The sequence below is a fragment of the Purpureocillium lilacinum genome, assembly GCF_023168085.1.
Source record: "Purpureocillium lilacinum CBS 284.36 DNA, scaffold_5, whole genome shotgun sequence".
In the NCBI taxonomy this organism is placed as follows: domain Eukaryota; kingdom Fungi; phylum Ascomycota; class Sordariomycetes; order Hypocreales; family Ophiocordycipitaceae; genus Purpureocillium; species Purpureocillium lilacinum.
The window spans coordinates 772,474-798,190 of NW_027072115.1; the positions used below are offsets into that span (position 1 = coordinate 772,474).

The 25,717-nt window shown below is 56.5% G+C and overlaps 8 protein-coding genes across 8 annotated transcripts; 4 read left to right on the forward strand and 4 right to left on the reverse strand.

Annotated features, from left to right (window-relative positions):
• Positions 1-3,980: 3,980 nt before the first annotated feature.
• Positions 3,981-7,383, forward strand: PLICBS_006841 (uncharacterized protein; the record flags this gene model as incomplete). Its single annotated transcript, XM_018320221.2, has 7 exons — positions 3,981-4,760; positions 4,825-6,044; positions 6,092-6,252; positions 6,307-6,337; positions 6,392-6,562; positions 6,610-6,940; positions 6,988-7,383. The coding sequence occupies 7 exons, from the start codon at positions 3,981-3,983 to the stop codon at positions 7,381-7,383; spliced, it is 3,090 nt and encodes a 1,029-aa protein (XP_018180118.2).
• Positions 7,384-8,398: 1,015 nt separating this feature from the next.
• On the reverse strand, positions 8,399-9,700 carry PLICBS_006842 (uncharacterized protein; the record flags this gene model as incomplete). Its single annotated transcript, XM_018320222.2, has 3 exons — positions 8,399-8,480; positions 8,542-9,539; positions 9,698-9,700. 3 exons carry the CDS (start codon positions 9,698-9,700, stop codon positions 8,399-8,401), a joined length of 1,083 nt encoding a protein of 360 aa, XP_018180119.1.
• A 1,139-nt stretch (positions 9,701-10,839) lies between these two features.
• On the forward strand, positions 10,840-11,999 carry PLICBS_006843 (uncharacterized protein; the record flags this gene model as incomplete). Its single annotated transcript, XM_065601070.1, has 4 exons — positions 10,840-10,972; positions 11,030-11,170; positions 11,226-11,776; positions 11,838-11,999. The coding sequence occupies 4 exons, from the start codon at positions 10,840-10,842 to the stop codon at positions 11,997-11,999; spliced, it is 987 nt and encodes a 328-aa protein (XP_065457142.1).
• An 82-nt stretch (positions 12,000-12,081) lies between these two features.
• On the forward strand, positions 12,082-13,359 carry PLICBS_006844 (uncharacterized protein; the record flags this gene model as incomplete). Its single annotated transcript, XM_018320223.2, has 4 exons — positions 12,082-12,163; positions 12,219-12,397; positions 12,452-12,632; positions 12,692-13,359. The coding sequence occupies 4 exons, from the start codon at positions 12,082-12,084 to the stop codon at positions 13,357-13,359; spliced, it is 1,110 nt and encodes a 369-aa protein (XP_018180120.2).
• A 269-nt stretch (positions 13,360-13,628) lies between these two features.
• Positions 13,629-14,042, reverse strand: PLICBS_006845 (4-hydroxy-2-oxoglutarate aldolase, mitochondrial; the record flags this gene model as incomplete). Its single annotated transcript, XM_065601071.1, has 3 exons — positions 13,629-13,672; positions 13,728-13,953; positions 14,007-14,042. 3 exons carry the CDS (start codon positions 14,040-14,042, stop codon positions 13,629-13,631), a joined length of 306 nt encoding a protein of 101 aa, XP_065457143.1.
• A 1,315-nt stretch (positions 14,043-15,357) lies between these two features.
• On the reverse strand, positions 15,358-17,269 carry PLICBS_006846 (uncharacterized protein; the record flags this gene model as incomplete). The annotated part of the gene is made up of 6 exons (XM_065601072.1): positions 15,358-15,759; positions 15,841-16,089; positions 16,141-16,548; positions 16,610-16,675; positions 16,825-16,985; positions 17,050-17,269. The coding sequence occupies 6 exons, from the start codon at positions 17,267-17,269 to the stop codon at positions 15,358-15,360; spliced, it is 1,506 nt and encodes a 501-aa protein (XP_065457144.1).
• A 1,094-nt stretch (positions 17,270-18,363) lies between these two features.
• On the forward strand, positions 18,364-21,958 carry PLICBS_006847 (uncharacterized protein; the record flags this gene model as incomplete). The annotated part of the gene is made up of 3 exons (XM_018320227.2): positions 18,364-20,925; positions 20,975-21,176; positions 21,237-21,958. The coding sequence occupies 3 exons, from the start codon at positions 18,364-18,366 to the stop codon at positions 21,956-21,958; spliced, it is 3,486 nt and encodes a 1,161-aa protein (XP_018180124.2).
• Positions 21,959-22,324: 366 nt separating this feature from the next.
• On the reverse strand, positions 22,325-24,595 carry PLICBS_006848 (uncharacterized protein; the record flags this gene model as incomplete). Its single annotated transcript, XM_018320228.2, has 5 exons — positions 22,325-23,420; positions 23,501-23,706; positions 23,776-23,974; positions 24,059-24,270; positions 24,428-24,595. The coding sequence occupies 5 exons, from the start codon at positions 24,593-24,595 to the stop codon at positions 22,325-22,327; spliced, it is 1,881 nt and encodes a 626-aa protein (XP_018180125.2).
• Between the last annotated feature and the right edge of the window lie 1,122 nt (positions 24,596-25,717).

The following is a 25,717-nucleotide window of genomic DNA, read 5'->3' on the forward strand; positions in this document are numbered from 1 at the left end:
GTGTCACAAGACCTGCAGACTGATTCGTATCCCTCCGGCGTCGATGCGCGCGAATGTCGTCGCGCTCGTGGATTCTGCCTAAAATGAGCGAGCTGGACGGACCACTCTGACAACCGCCATTCGACTTCCTCCTGTGGCCGGCCCAATACAGTCATTTGGTCATAATTGCAAAGCCGATCAGCCCATTTGCTTGCTGCGTTCGCGCTCAAGACCTCGCGGAGCCCGAAGCATCCAGACACCGCCGGCCAGTGGGCCGATGGCATGTGCTGTTGGCTCCAAACACAGACGTGCGCGCCGAGAGTCGCCTCATCCAAGACTACTGCGATACGCCCTGGCCAAGCTCTAACACAGTAAGCATCGGCTGTACATCACTTGACCAGGGACTTTCCAGACAGTTTGCCTAATCAGGCAGTTTCGTGACTGCTCGGAGCTCTGGGCACATCGACCTACCCAAACTGCTCCGTGAGGCAAAATCCTCCGAAGTTATTATTGCATGGGCACGCGCTTCGCGGGCAACGGTCCATCGTCGATTAGAAACCTGCTGCTGGGAATAAAGCTCTGCGATCAGCATCCTTCGGCGTCGGGTCTCGTTTCCTTGACGACAGTAACAAAAATCAGTGTGTCGCTGGTGCATAGGACAGCCCGTGCGGTCCACGCTCTGTGCACAGTATCCTCTTTTCGAATGCATGTTTAGCATGGAAGCCAGCCTCGGGGAACATAAGTGTTGTCCTTAGTCCATGAGCGTAATGCGCCACAGATGTGGCGAGGTGCTCCCCGTCTCATCCCGTCGGCGAGCCCACCCGAGCGGCTGTCGCTGGGTGCCTTGTGCCAGGGCCTTGGAGAACGCAACATTGTCGGTGCCAGCAGGTGTGACTTGGGTGATGTGTCATCTGTATGTGACGTGTGTGGTGCCTTGTGCTGCAGATATAAGACGGAGTCGTTCCCCTTGGATTTCCAGGCCGCTCGAAGACTGGAAGCATTGTCAACCGAGGCCATGTTTGCGCTTAGGCCACAGCAGTGCGACGATCCACCTGGTGCCGCGGCCGCCTCAGACGCAGCAGACCATTGTGTACGGCCTCTTAGACGACCTGGAGCTCGTGAGCGGCCTGCCGCCGAGGCAGAGAGGCGCACAAAAACAAACCCGCGGTGTCACGAATCGACGGGAAGCCAACGAGGCAGGCGAGGCGCTGAAACCGCGCATATGAGAGTTGCACTGACAGGAAATCGGTGCTGCAGAAGTTGCCCGCTGTCTTGCAAGGACTGACATGAGCCTACCGGCACTGCCAAGTGTCGCGAATCATGCAGTGTTGCGTCCCGTCGCCCATCGAGGGCAAGGCGGTCGCGATTCTCCAGGTTGACCGCCAGAACAAGTGGCACTAGGGCAACCGGGCGCCTGCATTTGTCGGAATTGTCGACAGCGTTCGATTGGATCCAGGGAGGTAAGACATGCAGTCGGCGCCCAGCGGCACCCTGAGTTGGCGTGGGAGCTTATCGACAGTGGACCCAAGGCCAGGTCAGCTGTTGCCGGACTACAGGGATCAGCTGCAGGCCAGGACCGCGACGCCCGCACCATGGCCCTAGGGAGACTATGTGTCTGTCGCTTCGGGTTGGCGGTGCCACGATAGGCATCGTGGATCAAGGCCCAACGGCGCGGTGTGCCGGAGGCTGTCGAGGCAAGCCTGGGGTGGCGGACTGGCACCATCACGCGCATCTGATTTGCTACCAATGCGGCGGCGCCGTTGAGGGTTGGCCGGCGGCCGTTTCAATGCTGTGAGACGTCGAAATGTATGTACGTGTTACAACCGACAGTCGCGCATTGATTGCGGCGTCAAGACCGGGGGCCACTGACGAGAAGCCGGAAGCCGACATGCGCTTGTTCGACGACGCAGGGCACGATATCGTGGATTACAACACTGCAGCTCGGAGCCTGAGGTGGTGAAGGAGTTGGTCAGCGACGCTTGCCCGTGGCGTCTTGGTTGGCCACCTTGTTGGGCCGGGCCGCGTGGGTGGTGGGCTTCACGTCGAGAGCCGGCCAGCCCTGGCAGGGCGATAACTAAGTTGCTTGGTGGACGAATGACCTGGCACGAAGCAGTCATCAGAGCTTGGTGGGAAGGGTAAACGTCACGGGCAGGAATTGGTGTCAGCGTGCCGGACTGGCCGATGAGGCTCACCTGCATGTCGACAACCACCTCACCTCAGTTGACATGCTGTGACCGCCATCGTGGGCCAATTGGCGAGAGGCCGGCAACCTGCATCGCGAGGATATTGGGCATCCAACCCACGGCTTACTGGGACGGGAGCTCTTGCCGGCACGTGCGTCGTCATTTGTCGCATCGCTGGCGAACGACAAAGCAGGCTGAGCTCAGGCCGGTGGACAAAGAGCGAGTGACTTGCTGGAGCAGCAGCAGCACCGCAGCAGCAAGCGAGCGGAGCAGGAGGCGAGGTGAGTCGGTGGGGACCTGCAGGAACGAGGGCGCCGCCACTGCGCTTTGCGAGTTGGATGGAGTTTGGACGGGCAGGGAAGCGACAGGCACAGTACTGTCCTGGGCAGAAGAAGGACCTGGAGAAAGAGGGAGAGAGGGAGAATGTGAAGTTGGCGTTGCTGGAAAATCACCGTCTCGGATGCCTGCCTGCCAGCCTGGAGGGCAGCCATTGCCTTCCAGACATCTTGCAGTTCTCTTCCCGTTAGGTAGGTACGTACTTTGCACTTTTCAGTCGCCGGCCAGGGGCGCAAGAACTAACGAGGCAAGTGAGATCACGACCGGCACCACCTGGGCAGCTGCTACGGGTCGTGGGCCATGGGGCTGCACCTGCCTCCGCCGCCTCCGCCTCCACCTCGAAGGCTCGAACCTCCACCTCCACTTTACTCTCGCAGACGCAGACGCAGACGGTGACGGTGACGGTGAACAAAGGAAAGTCGCCGCCCGTCAATGGTCGGGACTCGGCAGCGGTGGGCATTGGGCAACGACCGTCGAGCAGGACACCAACGGGCCTCCAGCAAGAGACACTTGCTTCCTTCTTTCGCGAGCCGTGAGATACCGGTACCTGGGGCGTTTTCTGCCAGCCGCAAGGTACCCTACCTCGCCTCGCCTTGCCTCAGGAAGGAGCGGTCGCCAGGATAAGAGTCGCCATCCAACAGCAGCAGCACCGCACCAGCAGCAGCACAACAGGGCACCGCCTCAGGCAGACCAGACAAAAGAATCCGCGAGCCGCAAGGCAGCATCGCGACGGACGGAGCCGCGTTCCACGACTTGTTAAGCATCTCGGCCAAGCATCCAGCATTCACGCAACCACTCGGCCGCGGGCACGCATCCGCACCGCCCCCCCAGCCCGCCCTCGCTCACTGCACGCAGCACCACCACAGCACTGCACTGCACTGCACTGCAGCCGCAGCCGCAGGCACCCCGGCGCGCCCATCATCGTCATCCCCACGCGTGGCCTCGCATTGCATCGCCAAGGTAAGGCAGAGAGTCCTTGCCGCCGCCACTGCAGCGGTGCAATTGTACCACCGCGACCGTTGAGTGGAACTGCTGCAAGGCCATCGTCCATACATCCCCAAGTCGCTGGGTTAGAACTTGGGTGTTGACTGTTCAACGATTCAGGGCACGCCTCTTCCCGTCTCGCTACGCCGCATCCCAGCTGGGCCGTGCTCTCCCGCACGTGCTCCTCGCCGCTCAGCTCCTCTTGCCCGACATTCTTCGAGTCGGTCTTCTGCGATTCTGCATTTCTCTTTCCTTTGCCTTGATCCTGGTACTTCTACTTGCATTGCGTGAATACCCGTCCCTCGATTGGCCTGGTCTCGGTTATCGCCAATTCGTCTTGAGCGGCCTCGTCGACATTGGACCACAGCGGCGTTCGTCTCGCGCTGGACCCCGGGAACGCCTGGCTCTCCCTTTCACCCTACCCATCCCTCCACAAACCGCCTCGGCGCGCCAAATATCAGCCCGCCACCTCTACATTTGCCGCCACAGACGCCTTGCATGGATCTCCCACCAGAGACGCCTTGGGCAGCTCTGCCAGTACTCTACTACACGTACCCGGCTGTCATTTTCCTCTATTTCCTAGGCTCGTCCCTTGCCTCGGCCTGCACTCTTCAGCGTCTCAAGGAGGACAAAGATGGCAAGGCGGAGCGGCCCTGCCGGCCTGTCGTCTTGTGTCTTCTGGGCGCCTTTGTCTTCACCTACGTGGCACAGCTCGCAGCCCTCATAACGACTTCGATTAGGGGTCAGCGATGGCCGCCGGATGACTACCTGGTCGTGGGCACGCTGTCGTGCCTCCTTATCTTCGGCATTCAGCTCACCTGTCTCTCCGACTTCAACAGTCCGGTGGGTTATCCATTCCAAGGTTCCTGGTTGCTGGCGTTGGCCTTTGAGGCTGTCATCGGTGGTTTTGTCATCACAACAGTTTGCCGCCCGAGTCACACCGCAAACAGCTATGAGGTGGCAGAATTGTCGCTCACCGCGGCGAGAATTGCGTCACTGCTCGCACTCAGCATTTGGCCGCTCGTAGCGCACTGGGCGAGCCCGTCGTTCCGTGGAACCGATGAAGAGCACCAGTCACTGCTTCCAAAGACTGCACCAACTGAGCAGTCCACCGGCACCACCGCCGCGGCCAATTATGGAGCTACCACGAGTTCCGACGAGTCGTCGGAGACCACCGCTGAATTCAGGTGGGAGCGGCGCGAAAGAGAAGCCCGCGAAGCCATGGAAAAGAGGCTCAAGGAGGGAGGCAACTGGTTCGAGTACGCCAAGGGTTTCATGGTAGGCAACTCCCCGCGGCCAACGCAAACTGCTTGATCAGTCTTCTGTTGCTGACCCGAACAAGATCTTCTTCCCATACGTCTGGCCGGTCAATAGCTCGCCACTCCAACTCCGCGCGGTGGCAGTCGTCCTTTGCCTCTTTGCCTCCAACGCTCTGCACCTTCTCATACCTCGACAGACCGGCATCATCATGGACAGTCTTAGCGGTGCATCCCAGTCGAACCCGTGGATAGCCGTCGTCTTCTTCGCAGTGTTGCGACTCGCCGCTTCCGAATCGGGCATTGAGCTTGTCCGCCAATGGCTGTGGATCCCCGTCAAGTACTACGCCCACGACAACATCACTCGCGCGGCCTATTCACACATGATGCATTTGTCCGCCGACTTCCACGACTCGAAAAGCTCATCCGACATGATGATGGCCATCTATGGCGGGGCTGCGGTGTCCAACGTCGTAGAAAGCGTTTTGCTCCAGGCCCTCCCTATGCTCATCGACATGGGCGTCGCCGTCGTGTACTTGTCGGTCACCTTTGGTCCATACGAAGGCCTCATCACCGTTGCAACTGGCACCATCTTTTTCATAATGGCTGGCCGCTTGGTGGCCGAATCCAAAGCCGCGAGCCGAAAGAGAGTCAATGCACTGTACCAAGAGCATTATGTGCGCCAGTCCGGCCTACTCGGATGGCAGACTGTTAGCGCGTTCAACCAAATTGGCTATGAAGACAACAGACACGCAAACGCAGTTACTAGTCGCTGGCTCAGCGAGCAGCAATATGTCATGAGCTGGTACATTTCGATCGCCTTTCAAACCGTGGTGCTCACATCCGGCCTACTAGTGAGCGCTTTCCTGGCCGTGTCAAGGATCCAGAGCGGCCGCGCAACCTCTGGTCAATTTGCGATGCTTCTGATGTACTGGTCACAGCTCACGTCTCCACTGCAATTCTTCGCAAAGCTCGGGAAGAGCATGAGCGATGACTTTATCGACGCTGAGCGGCTGCTGGACATCATGAAGACGAAGCCGACGGTTGAGAACAAGAAAGGGGCGCGACCTCTCAAGTTTGTCTCGGGCAATGTTGAGTTCGAGGGCGTTTGCTTCAGCTACGACGGCCGCAAAGGGACCATCAAGGGCATCAGCTTGAGCGTCCCTGCAGGGGAAACGGTTGCTTTTGTCGGGGCGACCGGCGCCGGCAAGTCCACTCTGTTGAAGCTGCTCGACAGGTTCTACGATGTCACCGAGGGCTGCATTCGCATCGATGGGCAGGACGTCCGCGAGGTTGATCTGTTCAGGTACTTCGAAATGGTCACTGAGCAAGGACCCCACTAACGGCTTGCAGTCTCCGCGACAGAATCGGCATCGTACCCCAGAACCCGATTCTTTTCGACGACACCATTATGAACAACGTCCGTTACGGCCGAATTACCGCCAGCGACGAGGAAGTGTTTGAAGCCTGTCAGGCTGCCTGTATACATGATAAGATCAAAGGCTTCACGAACGGTCTGTCTAATACCCATTTGCCACGTCAATGTACGTTTTTGACCGTATTTCTAGGGTACGAGACTCGCGTTGGCGAGCGGGGCGTGTAAGTCCGACCCGGCCAGTGCATTCCCTCTCAGGGTTGCTGACATGCGGACAGGAAGCTTTCCGGCGGCGAGCTTCAGCGCGTTGCCATCGCAAGAGCCATTCTCAAGAAGCCAGACATTGTGCTCCTGGACGAAGCTACTAGTGCAGTGGACACCGACACTGAGCAACAGATTCAGCAGTCATTCAAGAGCCTTTGCCAGGGGCGAACAACTTTCATTGTGGCGTATGTCAAGCCTTGATTCCTGCAGACGAGATTTCTGACCTCTTCAGGCACCGGCTGTCAACGATCATGAATGCGGATCGAATCGTGGTCGTAGAGCACGGGGAGCTAATTGAACAAGGAAGCCACCACGAGCTCATCGCCAAAAAGGGGCGATATGCGGACTTGTGGTCAAAGCAAGTGTTTCTCCGGCCTCGCGACAAGACGGAAGACGTCGTGGAGATTGTCGACGACAGACCGGACCTCACCGACGACGTGTCGTCCGAGCAGACCGCGGCCGATCCCTACCGGTGCGGAACAACTGATAGCGACAGTGAGATGTTTTGCACGGACAATGAGCATCCTGCCGACAACGCTGAGCCGACAATTCACACCAAAGAAGTAAGACGCAGTACCGGTTCTTATGTGGACGCGCTGACAGTGCAAAGGGCTCCAAGCTTAACCCGGTTGCCCCAGAGTTCACTCCTCGGAGCATGGCTTCACCAACGAAACGAACCGAGGAAGACAGCACTTCAAGCAATGTCGGCAGTGCCTCTCCCGCCGATGCGACTGTCCCCGAACCTTCTGTCCATCACCAATGGGCGGACGAGGTCGCGAGCTGCGAGCCTGCAAGCGGACCGAATGACCCATCTGCTGCTGCAGTCAATGCGGTCGGGCCTCAAGAGGAGTCAGACAGGCGGTCTGCATTGTCTAGAGAGACGCCAAACACGTCGACAGATGCCTCGAGCCAAGCGATTCAGGGAACACATTGCCCCGACAAGAAGAGTAAAGCAGCCGATGACGGTGAGATCAAGCCCACCAGTCCAATTGTTGGTCAGCACTGATGGGAACAGGGGCATCTCCCGATGCTTAGAGAGCTTCGGGGACGCATGGGAAGCAGGAGCCAGGGTGTGCCCACGACAATGCCTTAAAGCACCCACGGTATTCAAGACGGATACAGTCCAAGAGTGAGCCCTCACAGGCCGCAGCAGAGACTTGCCCGACGCCTGTCATGACTGTCGTCTCCGCCAGTCCGGATGAGGCACAAGAAACATCGGTGTGAACCAACTTCCCAAGGGCATGGGAGGGGACCGGAGCTAACAGCATTACTCAAAGCGCCGCGTGTCCGCTCCACCCGTACAGGGCCAAACACAGCAGTCTCACATACCGAAGCCAACGAGCCGCGGCCCGACGGCCTTGCGGCAAACCGCTACCGCCGGATCTAGCTCTCAAACCGATAGGATACTTGTAACAACAGTCAGAAGAACAGGCATGACAGATACTGTGGTATCGAACACGCCTGGTGGAGAGGAAAATGAGCGACGACCAAGACCTACCGGCGCCGCAGCTGCGACAACCTCGGGAAGAATGTATCGACCTGGAAGACGAGGTCGTGGTTCGTGGATTCGAGGTCGTCGCGCTCGGGGCGCCACCCGAGCAGAAGCAACGGACAGCCAGCATTTGTAGGGGAGGTAGGCATCTTATGTGGGGTCGCGCGCGGACTCCGATCACAGCAATCATTGCTACGTATACGCTGGCCGGGGTTAAGGATTCCGTTGTTATTAGCGAGCCAGACTAATCAGGCCATTGATCGGAGAAATGCCTCGTGGGAACGCATCGCAAGACGTGTATTACTACACCTTATCAATCATATGGTCAAGCTGCCACGAAGCCTTGGGGGCGGCAGAGGGCATTAGGGGTATTTAGCGACAAGTATATCCCTGCAACAGTTCAGTCGCTCTTTGCTGAGGTATCTATCTGTATCGAGGATGTACGCCAGGTGTCCGGGTGTCAGGCCATCTCTTCTGTTTGCCAGTGCGCGCCACTTTTATGTGAATCTTTGCGCTCTAGCGACGTCTCTCACGAAGTGCTGTCGTTGCCGCCGCTGCCGCTGTTGCCACCGGCTCCGCGACCGGCACCACCGCCCATCATGTTGCGCGCCCTGGTTCGCGTTAGCTGCAATTCGAGTCGTCGGAGGGGGAGGGGGACGGGCGAGAGCTTACATCTCGGCGACGCTGGGGTCGGACATGAGGCTGTTGAGGTCGGGCATGCCGCCGCTGCCAAACTGGTTGGCCATCTCGCGCAGGCGCGGGTTGTTCATGAGGTTGGCCATCATGTCGGGGTTGCTCATGAGGTTCTGTGCCATGCTGGCGAACATGGGGTTGTTCATGATGGAGGCAAAGTCGGGCATGCCCCCGGCACCACCAGGGCCGCCGGCACCGCCGCCGCCAAACATGGAGGCGAGGCTGCCGAGATCGGGCATGCCGCCCGGGCCGCCGACGTCAGGGGTGTTGGATGAGCCGCGGGAGAGGTCGGCCTCCTCAGCCTGCATCTCCTCGACGCGGCGCTTGGCCGTCTCGTAGCCCTTCTTCATGGCGTCGGAGCCACCGCTGCCCTCGTGCTCGATGCCGCGGGCGTAGGCCTCCATGGCACCCTTTGCGTCGCCGAGAGCGAAGCGGGCGAGGCCGAGGCGCGACCAGGCCTTTGTGTAGGTGGGGTCGACAGCGACGGCGGCCTCAGCGTCGATGCGGGCCGAGGCGTGGTCCTTGGCGGCGGAGTGGGCGGCGGCGCGGTTGGAGAGGAAGATGGCGTTGGCCGGGTGCAGGCGCAGGGCCTGCGTGTAGAGGTCGATGGCGGAGGGGTAGTCCTTTTGCGCCATGGCGGCGTTGCCCTTGGACTTGAGGCCCTCGGCCTCCTTCTTCTGCTCCTCGGTCGGGGCGGTGCCGGCGGAAGACGTCGACGCATCGGCGCCGGCGGGGGGCGGCGGGCCGGCCGAGGCCTTGAGCTTGTCGTAGACGGAGTAGATCTGCAGCAGGGACTGGCTGCCGGCGAGGGCCTGCTTGTCGGCCGCCGGGTCGACCTTGAAGGACTCGGCGATGCAGTTGACGGCCACGTCGACTGAGTCCTTGTCGTCGGCGGTGAGGGTCCCGTCCGTGGCCGACGTGGTGAGGAAGTCGCAGATGGAGAGCGCGAGGCGCTGCTTGGGCGTGAGTTGGGAGGCCTGTCATGGATGGAAGAGAAACGGTTCTGGTCAGCGGCGCGGCCCGAAACATCAAAACTCCGTACAAAGCGACGCCTCAGCCGGGGAGGGGGCAGTTGCCGCAATCGCAGGCCAGTTGCGGGTTGATCGCTGGTGTGCAGAAGACGGGGGGTGCTTACCATGGCGCCGACGAGAATGGTGCTCAGGCGGGGAGAAAGGGGAGGCGAGTTGAGGGAGGAGGGAGAGCTGGGTGGTGGTGATGGGGATGTAGAGAGACGTTGAGGGCGGGAAGTGGGCGGCGGCAGTGGTGATGAATTGTCGGTCGGCGCAGCCCAGTGCCCCGCGGCGCACGCGCAACGTGGCGGGCAAGGCGGCACAGCCTGGAACCTTCTGTTCCGCGACGCGCGCGGCACTTCAGCCTTGGGGGCCGCGCTTGCAAAGAAGCAGCCTCTCCACTCTCCACCTTGGAGGGTTCTCCAGGTTACCCTGTACCGCGATTGAGTCCGCCTCTTGTGGGCTCATGACATCGAAACACAAGACTTCGTTCGACCTTCATTCTTTTTTTTTTTTTGCTTTACAGTCAATCTAAAACGACAATGAATGAACACGACATTGCAAGGCCACGGATGTGTGTTGGGATGCCATCACCGCCAACATGGATTGACGCCCGTTTCCGAGTTCATGATGCAGGCTGGGGAACGCGATTATAGTAATCGATGTTCCTACAACTCCTTAGTATTAGGCCATGGGCTCATTGACGCTGGTTGGCAGTTGACCTTCTGGCCCCGGCCTGCCAGCCGCTACACAGTACATTCACAGAACGCGATCCCCTACCTCGGGCCCGCCTACCATCGGAGCCAGGTTGGAGAGTTGAACCAACAAGCATACCGGATGCGTAATCAAGGCGCCGCTGTCGCAACTCGCAACGCAACCTCAACCTTGACGGCCTGGACCCCTCGACGATACATGAGCATATCAGGCATGCAAGCTCGGCGCTTCGTGCTTGAATCATAGCAGTAGAGACTAGAGAGCCTTTTCTCGGGAGCATGCCAACAAGTCGGCATGTGAGCCCGAGCTCACACCGGAGAGCAACACCGTACGACACCAGCATAGGTGCGAGGGACACCACCATAAAGGCCCTTTCAGCGTGAGTTGGGACACGGAACTCTATGCCTCTGTTGCTTTCCCTCAGGAATTACACGCCTGACAGTGTCGCAGTTGTTTAACGTGCCGAAAGAAAAAGGTCAAGTGCTCTGGGACGAACCCGTGCTCCTATTGCGCGAAGCGGGGCTTGGAGTGCCATGCGTCCGAGCATGGCAGAATGAGGGTGTACTCTGTTGCGTATGGGTCTGCGCTCATATCTCGAAGACGTCGGCTCACCGGCCATAGCAGGATTGAGAACCTGGAGGCTCGTCTAGCTGCCTACGAGAACTCAGCCCAGGCACAGGAGCACAGTACGCAGTTCGCTGAGAAGCCATGAAGGCGGTTCGTGCTGACGCGGGTATCTGTAGGCCTGGACGCCGAGGGGCACATAGATCCTGAACCCTTGGCAAGAGAATCCAACGATGGCTTAGATCCAGCCTTTCGAGAAGCGCATCAATCTTCGACTGTCATTCTAGACCCAGAGCCGTCTGAACCGCTGTCGGGGTCAAGTATGCAATGGCTTGCCACGTGTAGAACACGAATCTGACGACCTACTTTACGTAGCAATCTCGGCCGATTCATCGTTGAGTTCCAGCAACACCTTCGGCTCGAGGGTGCAGAGGCTGTTTCAGGGATCGCGGCCGGCACAGCAACGAGACGATGTTGGCTGTTGCGCGGGCGAACCTTGCCAATCCTCACGATCCACTACCCGCATCTTCGACCTGCCGTCTTTTCCGTCCGAGAAGGAAGCGCTAGAGCTGCTGGAGACGCAGGTGTTTTACATTGGCTACACCCAGAACCATGTCGACGTGCGCGAGATTTCCGACAAGATCGGGCTGCTGTTTGCCAACAAAGAGGACCCAGCAGTCACTGAAAGCTTGTGGACGCTCGAGATTCTTCTCATCTGTGCCAATGCAAGGCTCTTCAAGGGAGACTTTGGTAGTGGTGCGCATGCCACTGACAACTTCCCCGGCTACTCGCTGTTCAGCCATGTCTGCGATCGCATCCCTTCCCTGAGCCAGCTGTACTCTTTTGGTCGATCTGGCGTTGAGGTGCTGGCGCTGGTCGCGGTGTATCTTGTGAACATTAATCGCAAGGAGGAAGCCTACGTCTATGTCTGTCGATCCCTTACCCTAATCATGTATATCTAACACTGACGCCTGGTCTTCCCTGCAGATTAGCACCGCCTTGCGACTGGCAATTTCGCATGGATTCCACAAAAAGTCTGCAAAGTCTCGCCTGCTCCAATCTGAAGTCAACCACACCAATCGCCTGTGGTGGTCCGTCTATCTTCAGGAGAGGTGTGGAAACTACGCCGTCACTCACAGCGAGATCTAGAGCTGATTGGGATAGACGCTTGGCCGCAGCAACTGGCCATCCGTCCGGAATCAACGACAGTGTTATAGAACAGGACCTCCCCATGGACTGCATAGGCTTTACTCCGGCGGCACCCATGAGAACTAGCATAAAGCTGGCTCGTGTCTACGGCCTGATCATCACAGGTAACGTGCTGTTTGCTAGCTGCTCCGTTCCGCGCTGATTAATTGGTGACTCAAGCACTTTACGGCTCTGTCCTTCAAGAGGAAGCAACATTTGTCTCCAGAGTTCAAGAGATTGTCAAAGACCTCTACGACATCTCCGACGAGATCCCAGTGGAGTTGGCAACCGGGTTTCCAATGCTTGGTCACGACGTGTCTCTGAGAACCTCAGCTGCGCTTCACCTCATATTCTACCATGTGAGAGCTTGTCAAATCCCTATATCGTTCTGTACTGACAAAGTACTTATCCAGGCCCTCCTGCTCACCATCAGGCCTGTTATGCTTCACATGGCTCAGCTGATCTTGAGTGGAAAGGCATCGCACTCTGAGACGTTGTATTTGTCTCCCCTGGGAAAGCTATGCAGAACTTGTACGGAAGCTGCGAGAAGACTCTTGGAAGTGCTCATGACTTTACGTCAACACAAATTCATCAGTAGGTACTCTTCAAGCCCCCGGTCGGTGGATCTCAGCTAATGTGCGCTCCACTCGTAGCGCTGTTTGGGTTCTTTGACCTTGACGGCATGTCATCTGTTTCATTCATCATGATACTTACCGAGGTGTTGGACTCGGTGTGCCCGGAAGATCAGAAGATCAACCCCACGCCGGGTCTGGGAGAGGCGCTGAGCCTGATGGAGCACGTGGCCAGCCACGGCAACAAATTTGCTCAGCAATCTTTGGACGACATTCGGATAACCTGGGTCCAGCTCTGTACTCGCCTCAACATCACGAGATCCGCCGCTCTCATACAAAGTGCACTTCAGAGTCCCCATTCAGAGAATGAGATGGGCAACAGTTCCAGCAGTCATCGGACGGCAAATCCCAGCAACCCATTGATACTACCACACGCGCAACATCAACGCCGAACGTCCTTGCGCGAGCAACTCATGTCAGGTCTCGAGAGCCCCTCGCTCGAAATTAGTCAGAACGGCACTCAATCCATCCTAGCGGATCTAGACATACGAGAACACATGAACCATCTGTGGGCGCCACTGCTCGAGGACGAGGTAGTACTTCAGGACGGGGATGCTGCGACAAGCGCTCCAAACCTTTATCAGAATCTTTATGGGAATCCACAGTGGCAGTTCACCGGCGAGGGCATTGGGGATTTTGCGGAGTTTGGCCGCCACATTGTCAACGAGTACTGTACGGACTTGGTGTGATTGAGCAACGATTGCCCCTCATCCCTCCAGTCCTCAATTTGACGACTTCATCCCACATGCCAGCTGCTTCTCTACTGCAATCATCCCCTCCAGCGCGCTGTGTTGGCATAGTGCAAAGTTATCAGCGTTGATAGTGGGCAGTGGCTTCCGCGCGTTTCCTGTTCCATAGCCAAATCCAGATTGACATGCCGTTTTCACCCCGGATATCCCAAACTTTGACAGCTCCCAGTCTGCCATTGCAAGCCCATTTTGAAGCGAGATGGCTTCTTTCAGTTCTCCGGCCTGATAAAGCTTCGCGAGCTCGACATGAGCCCTTGGCACAACGTTCGCCAGCGCCGAGATGACCCCGTTCGATCCGGCGACCAGACCTGGGAGCATGAAGTCGGCCTTGCCGGCAAACGCGGCAAATTCAGCGCTCGGCAGCGTTGCGGATATTCTTTGTAGCTTTCCGAGGTTGCCGCAAGTGAGTTTCACGCCGACAATTTCCGGTCGCTCCCTAGCCAAGTCGGTGATCATGTCTGAGTCGAGATCGATACCGCCAGTGACTCCGGGGAAGTTGTAGATCATGATGGGCAACGCCGAGGAGTTCGCTACCTAGAATGGCAAGTAAGAACCTGGATGCGGGACTATGAGCCTAGGCATCTTACCTCCAGGTAGAAGTCCTTGAGCACAGGCTTGGTCATTGCCGCCACCCAGTAGCTCGGCGGAAGAACGAGGGCGTAGTCTGCCCCAGCTTTTTGAGCATCCTCAATGAGCTTTCTAGTCTCACGGACACTGTTTGCGCTACACCCGCTGATGATCACTGCGCTGCTTCCGGATTCCTTGATCAAGGTCCGGACGTGTCGAATTACCTCAAGCCGCTCCTCCTGCGAGAGGTGCGTTGCCTCGCCATTGCTTCCGTGGAGAACAAGGCCACGAACTCCGGATGATAGAAGCCTTTGTACGTGATGAGTGACGCTCGGGAAGTCTATTTCCTCATCTTCTGTAAAGAAGCACACCACGGGTGCGTAAACCCCGAATGGAGGTGGGGTTGTCGAGCACGACATCCTCTCTCTGGAGAGGACCATTGCCGACTGTGCTATCCAAGATGGTTCGAGATGCAGCGCGAAACTTCGAAGTAGCTAGGAATGAGGTGTTGTGTCTGTAGAGTCAACTGTTAGGCTTTCGAACCCGGATCCCTGGGTGCGCACCGGGATAGTGCCTTGAGGAACGAAGCTTCTGGGCGGATATCTATAGGCCACCTTCCCCTCTCAAATCGAGTGTCATTTGAACAACAATTTGACGTGCCTTGTGATTCGTCAATGACGGCGATCGTATGATTGGTAGCTGCTCGTGTCTCAATCTGTCACACAAGTCACAGGCCAAAACAACATTCCCCAGCCCGTTGGCTCTCAGGCAAAGCTCACGAATTGACCCAAACCCCGATTACCGAACAGACACTCTTTGGCCGCAACTTGGGACTTTTCGGTGAGAGTTGGGCTGGAATCTCGCCTGATACTGTAACACTGCCAATACTGTTATGCGGTAACGTGTCGCCTCCTGTAATTACTACGCCCCCAAGTTCACCGTGGTCCCAACAGCGTCTGGCTGTTGGATGCCACCAGACACAGCCACGGTGTTGGCTTCCGAGGTAGTGCTGAAGGCCCCAACTCCGGTGTTGGACGCCGAGGCCAGCCATTGGTAGCTGGTCCCGAGATCCCATCCAACCACGACGCAATTGAACTTCGCGCTCCATGCCGTGGAGGAGGGATTCGGCGTATGCCCTAGAAGCTTGCCGGCCGGCGGTGAGTAGTGCATTCTTGCTCGCAAGGCATAGAGCCGAGACAGGGCTTAATGGCAAGAGGATTCGAGCAATTGCGCGGTCACGACCTGAAACCTTGGAGATTGCAGGGCACTCAAGGGATACACATTTCCATTTCCTACAAAACCACGCCACTGTCTGAGCCTGTCACGTAACTTATAATTTCAGCAACCCCGAGTTTTGCTTTTCTAACTAGCTTATCTAGCATGCTTTGACGCTTCAACATTCTCATCCGCCAAGTCAACGCTTCCGCCCGTCTTGATCCCTCGGATCTCCTCCCGAGATTCCAGGTACGACTGGTATGCCGTCATCTGCTGCTTTGCAAGTCCCTTGGATTCAAACAAGATGTCCATGTCCTCCAACGCCACACCGCTTGTTTCCGGAACAAAGATGTACATGTAGACAGCTCCCAAGACGGACATGGTTCCGAAGAAGAGGAATGTCCCGTATGTTATGCTCTTGAACATGTACGTCACTGCGTACGACACATAAAACTCTCCAAGCCAGTGAGAGCACGTTGTCATGACCAAACAGAAAGACCGGATGCGAGTTGGGAAGATCTCAGACGCAATGATCCATGGCAGGTTCCAGCCGATGGCCTAAATACAATCGTCAATGAGTGTCCGAGAGGAGCAAGGAGTTTTGAGGTTGACTCGACGTGAAAAGAAGACGGAACTTACGTAGCCGGCGCCAAAGATGTAGATAAAAGCGGCAGCCGAATGGCTTGCTCCATTTGGTTCTCGAGTGGTATGGAAAGAGTCCGTAATCGAAGTAAAGGCAGCCACGTAGTACATCGAGAATGCACACATGGCTGACCCTACGAAGACGAGCATGCGTCTTCCAAATCGATCGACCAAGAACAAGAACGTGATGACTGCGGCGGCGCCCTTGACGAGACCATAGATGCCGGTGGAAAGCAACTTGGCCGACTACGAATCCGTCAGTTCTGGACCAGGATGTCATGCGGACGATATACTTACCGAGCCATGAAAGCCCAGCGTCTGGAAAAAGGTGACAGAAAAGTTGTTCATGGCGTTGATTCCTGTGCTGTTCTGGAAGATCATCAAGAGGCAGCCATGAATGAGCCGCGGGATCATCTTCTTGTTGAAGGTTTCCGACACCACCGCACGGAAACCAGAGGCTGAGGTGATCAGCAGCTCGTGTTCCATCTGCCTCTCATAGTCCGCGAGCTCTTCTGCAACGTAGGGATGCTCCACAGAGAGATTTCGCAGCCAGGTGAGAGACTTCTCAGCTTCCGCTCGGCGGCCGCGAGCGTAGTACCACCGAGGAGATTCAGGAAGGAATAGTAGGCCAATGATGAGTAGCGAGGCTGGAATAAATTGGAAGGCGATTGGGATAAACCACTGACGATCTCCCACTGGCGAAACCTGTTAAAATTCGGTGAGCAATTCCGTTGAATAAGTGCAACTTGGGTCTAGAATAACTGACCTGTCGCTCCACACCGTAGTTGATCCAAAACCCAGTTATTGTCCCAACCTGAACTCCAATCTCGAACTGATGCAACGAGTCAGTGAAGCGGTTGCCGGGAATCGTCACGGGAGCCTCACGCATCCAACTATGCCACCTCTGGCGACCGCCGGGGCAGACTCTGAAAGGAATTGAGGAATGAAAAAGGTCGTGCCGCCAATTCCAAGCCCACTGACAAATCTTCCAATGTAGAACACAGGTATGTTGCCGCCACAAGCCATCTGCATCACCACGCCTATGTTGAAGACCCAGCCGGCTGCAATCAAGGCCACTCGTCGACCGAACCGCTCGTTGAAGTAGTAGAACATCATGACGCCGAAAAACGCGCCTCCTTGGACTGCGCACAGATCGAGAAGCGTTAGCGGCCGCAACTGAGGGAGCAGTGTTCGCAGCACTCTTACAGGTGTTGACCATGTGAGCTTGAATGGCACCAGCATCTTGGCCACGGAGCTCGAAGCGCCTGATAAAAGACGGGAGAGAAAACACGCCACCGATGAAGGCCAGATCATAACCAAAAATGACAGAACCGGCCGCTGCGACAAATATCACCCAGAACAGTCTCCAATTGAACACTTCTGGAGGGGTGACATTGTCTTTGCGGACATTGAATGCGAAGCCCATCGCGGCGGTGGACGCTGCTCAATACCAGGTGGAGGACGCCCCTTGGTACTGGGCTGCGAGGAGGTCTGAAAGCTATCGCAGCTCCAGCAATGGGATTGTGTAAAAACCAAGGAGCCTGGGTCCTGCAATGCTGAGCCCTCAACACAGCATTTGACGCGACTGAACAGAGTCAATCATGTACTGAAATGCACTGGTGAATACTGCTCCAGAAGTAACTCAACGCGCAGTGTGATAACACACGGGTCTTGACCTCGGTGGAGGCTTTGGCGGATAATAAGAGCACTGCGTTGCTTCGGGCATGACCTCCGAAGGTGTCCCAGGGGTCAGATTCCACCGGGGGCTCTCCGAGGCCGGGGAACGCATCCGGCGGGGGTTTCGGAGCCCGTGTCCGGCGTCCATGGTCGCCTTTCCTTGATACAGAACAATCTTCATGTTTGCCCCATAGAGGACGCAAGCATATGAAGTCGCCATACAACATTGAAGTGTGCGGGCTCTGGAGTAGGAAGTTAGTGACTCAAGAAAACCCAACCACTCACATACCAAGAGCAAAATTGCCCCAGATCTCAATATGGGCTCACTTAGACCTACAGCAAGGGGTGATATCAAGGTATCGATAGGTAGGCTAGGTGTAAAGGTCGGGTGCCAATTACGATCCATCTCTAACACAACTCCATCAGACCGTGGCGGCACTTTCACAGATGTTGTCGTCATTTACGCGGATGGATCTGAATGGGTCTTTAAGCTCTTGTCAAAAGATCCAACAAACTACGACGATGCTCCGATCGAAGCCTTGCGACGCATTGTCGCGCATGCTACCGGAACTCTTGTTCCACGAGGAGTACCCCTAAATATGAGCTGCATAGGTTTGTCACTTTACTCGTTTTGTTGCTCATTACTCATTCACATCCAGCATCTCTGCGCATGGGAACCACGGTGGCAACGAATGCATTACTCGAGAGGCAAGGTGCCCGCACTGCCCTTTTCATCACGCGGGGATTTCGGGTGAGTGAACTTGTCCTTTCCGGCGAGAGACCTGGCCCTGAGATAAAAATGGGCAGGATCTTCTCAAGATCGGAAACCAATCTCGTCCGCACATGTTCGCGCTAGATGTGAAAAGGCCCGAGCTTCTTTACTCGAAAGTTGTTGAGGTTCCTGAACGTGTGACGTTGCACGATTCGACGTCCTACAGGAGGGGGGATAAGGACGATATCCAGCTAGTCCCGCCAGGTCATCCACCACAAAGGGCGGCGAATGGCTCCTCACAGGAGGCTTGCGATGAAGTAGTCACTGGTCTTTCTGGCGAGAGAATTCGCATCGTTGAGAAGCTCGACCTAGAATTTACCAAGGAAGCGCTGGGGGAGACGTTCGCTGAGGGTTTCCGCAGTGTGGCAATATGCTTGCTGCACTCATACACTTTTCCGGACCATGAACTGGCCATAGCGGAAGAGGCCAAGAAGATTGGTTTCACGCAAATCTCGGTTTCCAGCGAACTGTCACCGGCCATCAGGATGCTGTCTCGAGCAAACTCAGCCGTAACTGACGCGTATCTGACCCCGGAGATACAGAAGTATCTTCAAGGCTTCAGGGCTGGAGTTGATACAGACAGCCTCCGAGACGTGAACTGGAGGATCATGCAGTCCGACGGCGGCTTGGTACACCCGTCTAAGCTTTCAGGCCTTCGAGCACTTCTGTCAGGTCCAGCGGGCGGAGTCATTGGATACGCCCGAACATGCTACTTGCCCGAAAATCCGAGAGCGGTGGTCGGATTTGATATGGGGGGTACTTCGACAGACGTCTCTCGGTTTTCTGGATCACTGGAACATATCTTTGAGTCCACCACGGCGGGAGTGTCTGTACAAGTCCCGCAGCTGGACATCAACACTGTTGCCGCCGGCGGCGGCAGCATTCTGTCCTGGCAGAAAGGTATCCTGGCTGTCGGTCCTGCAAGTGCAGGCTCACATCCGGGACCGGCATGTTACCGCAAAGGTGGTCCGGCAACAATAACAGATGCTAATCTGGTACTCGGTCGGATCCTTCCGGATCGCTTTCCCTCAATTTTCGGGCCATCTCAAGATCAGCCGCTCGATTACCAGGCCTCATATGACAAGCTAAGCGCCTTGGCTGAAGAGATCAACCGGGACGAAGGCACCACGCTCAGTGTCCATGAGGTAGCTAGCGGGTTCATCACCGTTGCGAACGAGACCATGTGTCGACCAATACGTGCCTTGACAGAAGCCAAGGGCCACGCTGCTTCGGACCACATTCTTGCCGCGTTTGGGGGCGCTGGTGGTCAGCATGCTTGCGACATCGCCCGAACGCTCGGTATCAATAGGGTTGCAATACACAAATACTCGTCCGTTTTGTCTGCGTATGGTATGGCGCTGGCGGACACGGTTCAAGAGGAGAGGAAGCCCTGCGCGGAGATCCTTGCCTCCCCAATACAGTCCACTGTACGATCCACGTTTGACGACCTGAGAGAGCAGACTACCAAATCGATCCGAGAAATGGACCCAACTTGTACAAAGATGGAGTCGAGCTACTTTCTCAATCTTCGATATGAGGGAAGCGATACGTCTTTGATGACAGAGAAGCCGACTGACTCGTGGGACTTTGCCACCAAATTCATCGCAGAGCACCATCAGGAATTCGGCTTCACGCCTACAGGACGACAAATAATTATTGACGATGTAAGAGTCCGGACAACGGCAAAGACCGCGTCGGTTGTGACACCGGGTTTGCGTGAAATGGATTCGATTGAGCAGACTCGGGAGGCCAAGTCCATGCACACGACCAGCATCTTCTTCGGCGACACAGGGCTGGTAGATGCACCTGTCTTCGACTTACACGACCTCGGCGTCGGAGACGTGGTTCGTGGACCGGCCGTGATCATTGACCAGACACAAACTATAGTCGTCACGCCCAATGCGGCAGCCACAGCCCTTTCCTCTATGCTTGTTATCGACGTCGACAACCCACCCGCTGCAAACTCGGACGCCGTAGTTGAACCCATCAAGCTGTCAGTGTTCGCCAATCGGTTTATGGGCATCGCTGAGCAGATGGGCCGTGCGCTCCAAAAGACATCAGTGAGCACCAACATCAAAGAACGTCTCGATTTCAGCTGTGCCATCTTTTCAGCCGACGGTGGACTCGTGGCAAATGCGCCCCATGTCCCCGCCATGTTGGGCAGTATGGCCTTTTCGGTGCGGTGGCAGATTGAGCACTGGAAGGGGAATATTCGAAGAGGAGATGTGTTCTTGAGCAATGCCCCAGCTGCGGGCGGCGCTCATCTTCCTGACCTGACGGTGATTAGCCCAGTGTTTGATGAAGATGGGGAGCGAGTGCTCTTCTGGACGGCATCACGGGGTCACCATGCGGACGTGGGTGGCATCGTGCCCGGGTCAATGCCAGCAATGTCGAAAGAGATTTGGGAAGAAGGGGCCATCATTGAGAGCATGAAGATTGTCGAAAATGGAGTGTTCCAGGAAGAACTACTCTACGAGGCGATGGTGGTGGCTCCAAGTCGACACCCCGGCTGCGAGGGAGCGCGGTCATTCCAAGATAACGTCACGGACATCAAAGCCCAAGCTGCTGCGAACCAGAAAGGGAACAACTTGATCGCATCCTTGATCAAGGAGTATACACTAGACACAGTCATGGTACGTTCGTGTCGGCTTACTCTGAACAGGAACTAATCTCCTCCACTAGCTGTACATGAATGAAGTCCAAAAGGCCTCCGAGAATGCCGTCAGAGACTTCTTCAAGAAAATTGCGCGCCAAAAAGAGCGGAGCGTATTTGACGCAGAAGACTTCATGGATGATGGATCAAGGATAAAGTTGCAAATCAGGATAGACCCCGAGACAGGTAGCGCGGACTTTGACTTTACTGGAACCAGTCCGCAAGCTTATGGTACGCTTCTCAGAGAAACCCAAGTCTTCAGAGACGAAACTGATGAATTGAACCTCCCAGGCAATTGGAACGCCCCTCAGGCAGTCTGCAATGCGGGAATCATTTACACGCTGCGCTGTCTTGTCGACGCGGAGATTCCACTCAATCAAGGATGCATTCTTCCGGTCAACGCCATCATCCCCGAGGGGAGCCTTCTCAAGCCATCCAAAGACGCAGCCGTGGCAGCAGGCAACGGCTTGACCAACCAACGTCTTGTCGACGTCATCTTGAAGGCCTTTGAGGTTTGTGCGGCGAGCAACGGATGCATGGCCAATTTCACCTTCGGCTTGGCCCAGAAAAACGGCTTCGGGTACTACGAAACCATAGCAGGAGGCAGCGGTGCTGGGCCATGGTGGGTAGGTGAAGACGGCATCCACTGCCACATGACCAACACGCGGATAACGGACGCGGAGGTTCTGGAGCGTCGGTATCCCGTCTTGCTGAGAGAGTTCAGCCTCCGCAGGGGTAGTGGAGGAGAAGGCAGGTTCAGAGGCGGCGCGGGTGTCAACCGAGAGATCGAGTTCCTGATTGACATGCACGCTGGAATCCTCTCCGAGCGACGCGTGTTTCAGCCCTACGGGATGGCTGGCGGGCTACCAGGTGCAAGGGGTGAGAACCTCTGGCTCCGACACAATGGGCAAGTCATCAATGTCGGAGGGAAAGCTTCGTGCTATGTCAAAGCTGGTGATCGCATGCGAATATGCACACCAGGTGGTGGCGGGTATGGCTCGCCGGAACATTAAGCCGGGGGCAGTTAGCCGGGGCATCACCGACAGCTGGCTTCATCGACAGCTATAACCCAAGTGAGTCTGAGAACTTGTCAACAAACTGTGTGCGCCATGTTGAACTGCGAAACGAAACGCGGCAAAGGAAGTCGCTACAGCGTGGACGTAAATGAATTATGGGTATTCACGAGGCTGAAGATGGCGTTTTGCCAAATAATTGCAGCACGTTCGTGAATTGGCCCGGGGTAATGTTTTGAATGTATAAGTTGCGATGCTTCGCTTCCCTTTGCAGTCCCAATCCAAGCCTTAGAATCCAGACTCCCCGCGATCCTGATAATTACATTTGCCAAAATCAAAAACAACTCAAGAGCCGGCGAACCTAGTTCAAGGCTTAGACACCCAAATCATCTCTGGTCCCGCGAGTGAGCTGCTGTATAAGTCACGGAGCGTCATGTCCTTCTCATGCGTCGCGACGACCCATACGTAGGCGTAGAGATCGACAGGCACCTCGGCCGTCCCATCCTTGCTGAGTGGCGAGTAGAGAACCTGGCCCCACGGCCCAAGAAACGCGAGGTAGCGCTCCTTGTCGCTCTCGTCAAGAGACACCTGGATCGTCGTAAGGCGACCTGTCGCGGGATCATTGACCCGCCCGGTGATGACCAACTGGGGCAACGGCGTGTTCCATTGCAGAGCGGTCTCAGACGGGCAGGAGTGGATATAGTTCTTCTGGAGGTAGGAATACACTAGGTTCGGAGAGAGAGCCACCTCGCGTGGTGCCGGTGCAGCAGTGTGGTTCTGCATGAGGCCGATGACGCCGGCCATGCGGGACTTGGCCCCAATGGCCGACGCCAGGCACGGCGCCAGCCAGGGGTCCGTCGAAGACGCCGTCGTCACGGTGTCGAGGAGGAGACCAATCTCCAGCATGATCAGCGTGAGTACGGCCTGGACGTAATCGTCGACGAAAGAGCCGGACCAGTTGTATTGACAAACAGCAGGCATGGTCTTATTGAAGTTCTGCAAGATGTCGCTGGCCGTCGAGCGATGGAAGTAGGCCTGCGCTCCCATGGACTCGAAGATGCTGACAATGGTCTGAGGATAGACGTTCTCCCACTCACCGTCGGTAAGCTTACCGACGCCAGTGGTCAAGTAGACGAGCAGCGCGTTGTCCATGTACTGCAGCAGCTGCAATCGACGAGTGGCATCGTCGGATAGGGTCTTGTTGCCCCAGTTGTAGTTGGCGATGGCGCCGCCGCCCGCTGCGCCCATCATCCACTGGTCATTGTCGCCGGGCTTGGGGATTTGCGAGATGTAGTCCTTCCAGGCGGTGAGCTCGAGAACATTGCCGTTCAGTGACGTGATGACGCTGCCGTTGACACTGAGGGAACCGCCAATCGGCGCCTGGGGAGGGATCGTGCTCGGGGGCGTTGCCTTTGAGGCGATGATCTTGAATGCGTCAAACGTCTTGTCCCCAGTGAGAGCGCTGTACATATATAACCGTCAGTCACCAAGCTTTGCAAATCTCTCCAATCGCAGTCCGCGATGATCGGAGGGGGTTCGTACGCGTTGATGCTGCCGACCATGCCGCTCTGGCAGTGGTTGCCAGTGGTCTGCGCGCAATAGTACCATATGGGCTTGGTGTCATTGATGACGATCTGGAATTGGACGCCAGGATTGGGTGACAATGTCGGGATGAAGCCGCTGCTGAAACCGCCTCCGTCAAGCGGCTGGCACGGGTTGCCGAAGCTGGACTGGACGACGGAATGGTTCTGGACGACTTCACGTTACCACACGGACCACCCACCAGCTGGAAAGATCGGCCAGAGTAGGTGACATACCTTGGGATTGAAGCTGAACTCGACGACAGTCCCAGGCAGCTCGGTGACGTTGTTAGGCGTGAAGGCCAGGCCATTCAGGCCAACTTCGACATGCAGCACTCGCGTGCCGCCCACAGGCAGGCCATTTGCAGGGGACGCGCTCGTCGGCGCGCCTTTGGCTTTCTCCTTGTACGCATCGAAGGTGTTTCCCGTGATCGGTCTACGGCGGTAGGGCCATTGTTAGTGCCTTGCTTGCATGTATTATTGTGCACACATCCGCCGAGGGTTGTCAAAGGGGACTTACGCGTTGATGGCGTGGACCATCCCGCTCTGGCAGTGGTTGCCGGTGGTTTGTGAGCAGTACACCCACACTGGCTTGGTATCGTTGACGGTGATGGTGAAGGTAGTCGGCGCCTCCACGCTGTCAGAGGTGGTCGGCGTGAAACCGGAGAAGAAGCCGCCTTTCTCGAGGAGTTGACAGGGCTTGTCAAACGACGACTGCGTAACTGTATGGTTCTATACGACGTTTTAACGTCAGGTGTCTCTTTCCAGGCTACTTGGTTTGCGCAATTGACGAGTTGTATTCGTTCTGGTGTCTCTCCAAAGACCAGCGTCACGCAAAGTGCTGACAGACATTCGAACAAACATGAAAGAAACGCGGGATTGCACTCACTTTTGAGAAGAAATGATACGTCACCGTATCGCCCGTCCGCGCGGTGATTGTTTCCGGGTCAAACTTGAGCTTGCCCCCCTTGCCCACCGTCACGTCCCAGTTGGCCGCATCGACCAGATCCCCCGCCAGCAGCGCAAACGCAGCCAGCGAAGCCGACGCGAGCTTCATGATGTGTGTGCGCAGAAACGAAACCTGCAGGCTCCAGTCTTTCGAACACTTTGCGCCTGCTGCAGACCAGACGGTAGTATGTCGCGGAGAATTGGCTCAAGAGATGCGTCACGAGTGCTGGACAACACGCTGGACACACAATTTCGCCGCCAGGGGAGCTAACAAGCCTATTAACATGTCAATGTTTCCTGGACCCTGCGCGAGAAACGAGACCATCATCTATTTGTGGAAGTGAGCTCACACCAGTGACAGATCGCGCATGCAGCCTTACAAGTTTCGGCCACCTTGTGGGCCCGGAAACGCGGCATGTCATGTCTCTATAGGCAGTCTTGTTGGCAAATGGCAGGGTTTCCGCCGGCTCAGTCTTCTCCCGAGATGCTTCACTCTGAGGCTCCCTGGTCTTCGCGGGGCCGAGGTCTCCCTGGAATCCTGACCCCTGCCCCTGTCAGCTTTGTTCTGCCCTGTGCGGCACATCTGCCATTGGGGACTTGCTCGTCGACGGAGTCATTCAGGGACCAGACCCGGGGAAAGGTACGCCTACAAATCGCAGCTCAGCCTCCGGCAGCGAAGATTCCATGCCGGCTATCTCTGCTTCCGGATCCACCGCAATTGTGGCGCCAGTTAGTTGGCGCATTTAAGAGTCCATGGCGGGAAAAAGAGGTCAGACTGGATATTATAGTCCCTCACGTCAGCATGAAGCGCCAGGGCGCGCGCTGCTGCTGTAGACTGGTTTAGCTTGGTGGCGTTGTTGACTGGTCGAGTGAATTGCGCGTTCCTTGCGCTGTGCCGCAGATGCTTGAATCGTGAAACGGAAGGAGACTGGTCCGGTGGCAGGCACGTTATCGCGGTCTGGGGAAACAACAAGGGTTCCCTGATGGGGCTCGGCGAATCCGATACAAAAACATACCGTATATAGCCGCTGGTGGCGCTTTCGCAGGCTGAACTTTTGCTTGGTCCAGTCTCATCCCGTTTAGCAGCCTCGTGCAAGAGGCTGCAATACTTGTCGAAGAAGACATCTTGCGGCCTGGGGTGTGCGCAGAGTTCAGTGCAGGGGCGTTTCGTCGATGCATTCCTCTTATACCCGGCGCAACTCCTACTGAAAACCCCGACAAACTCGGAGCC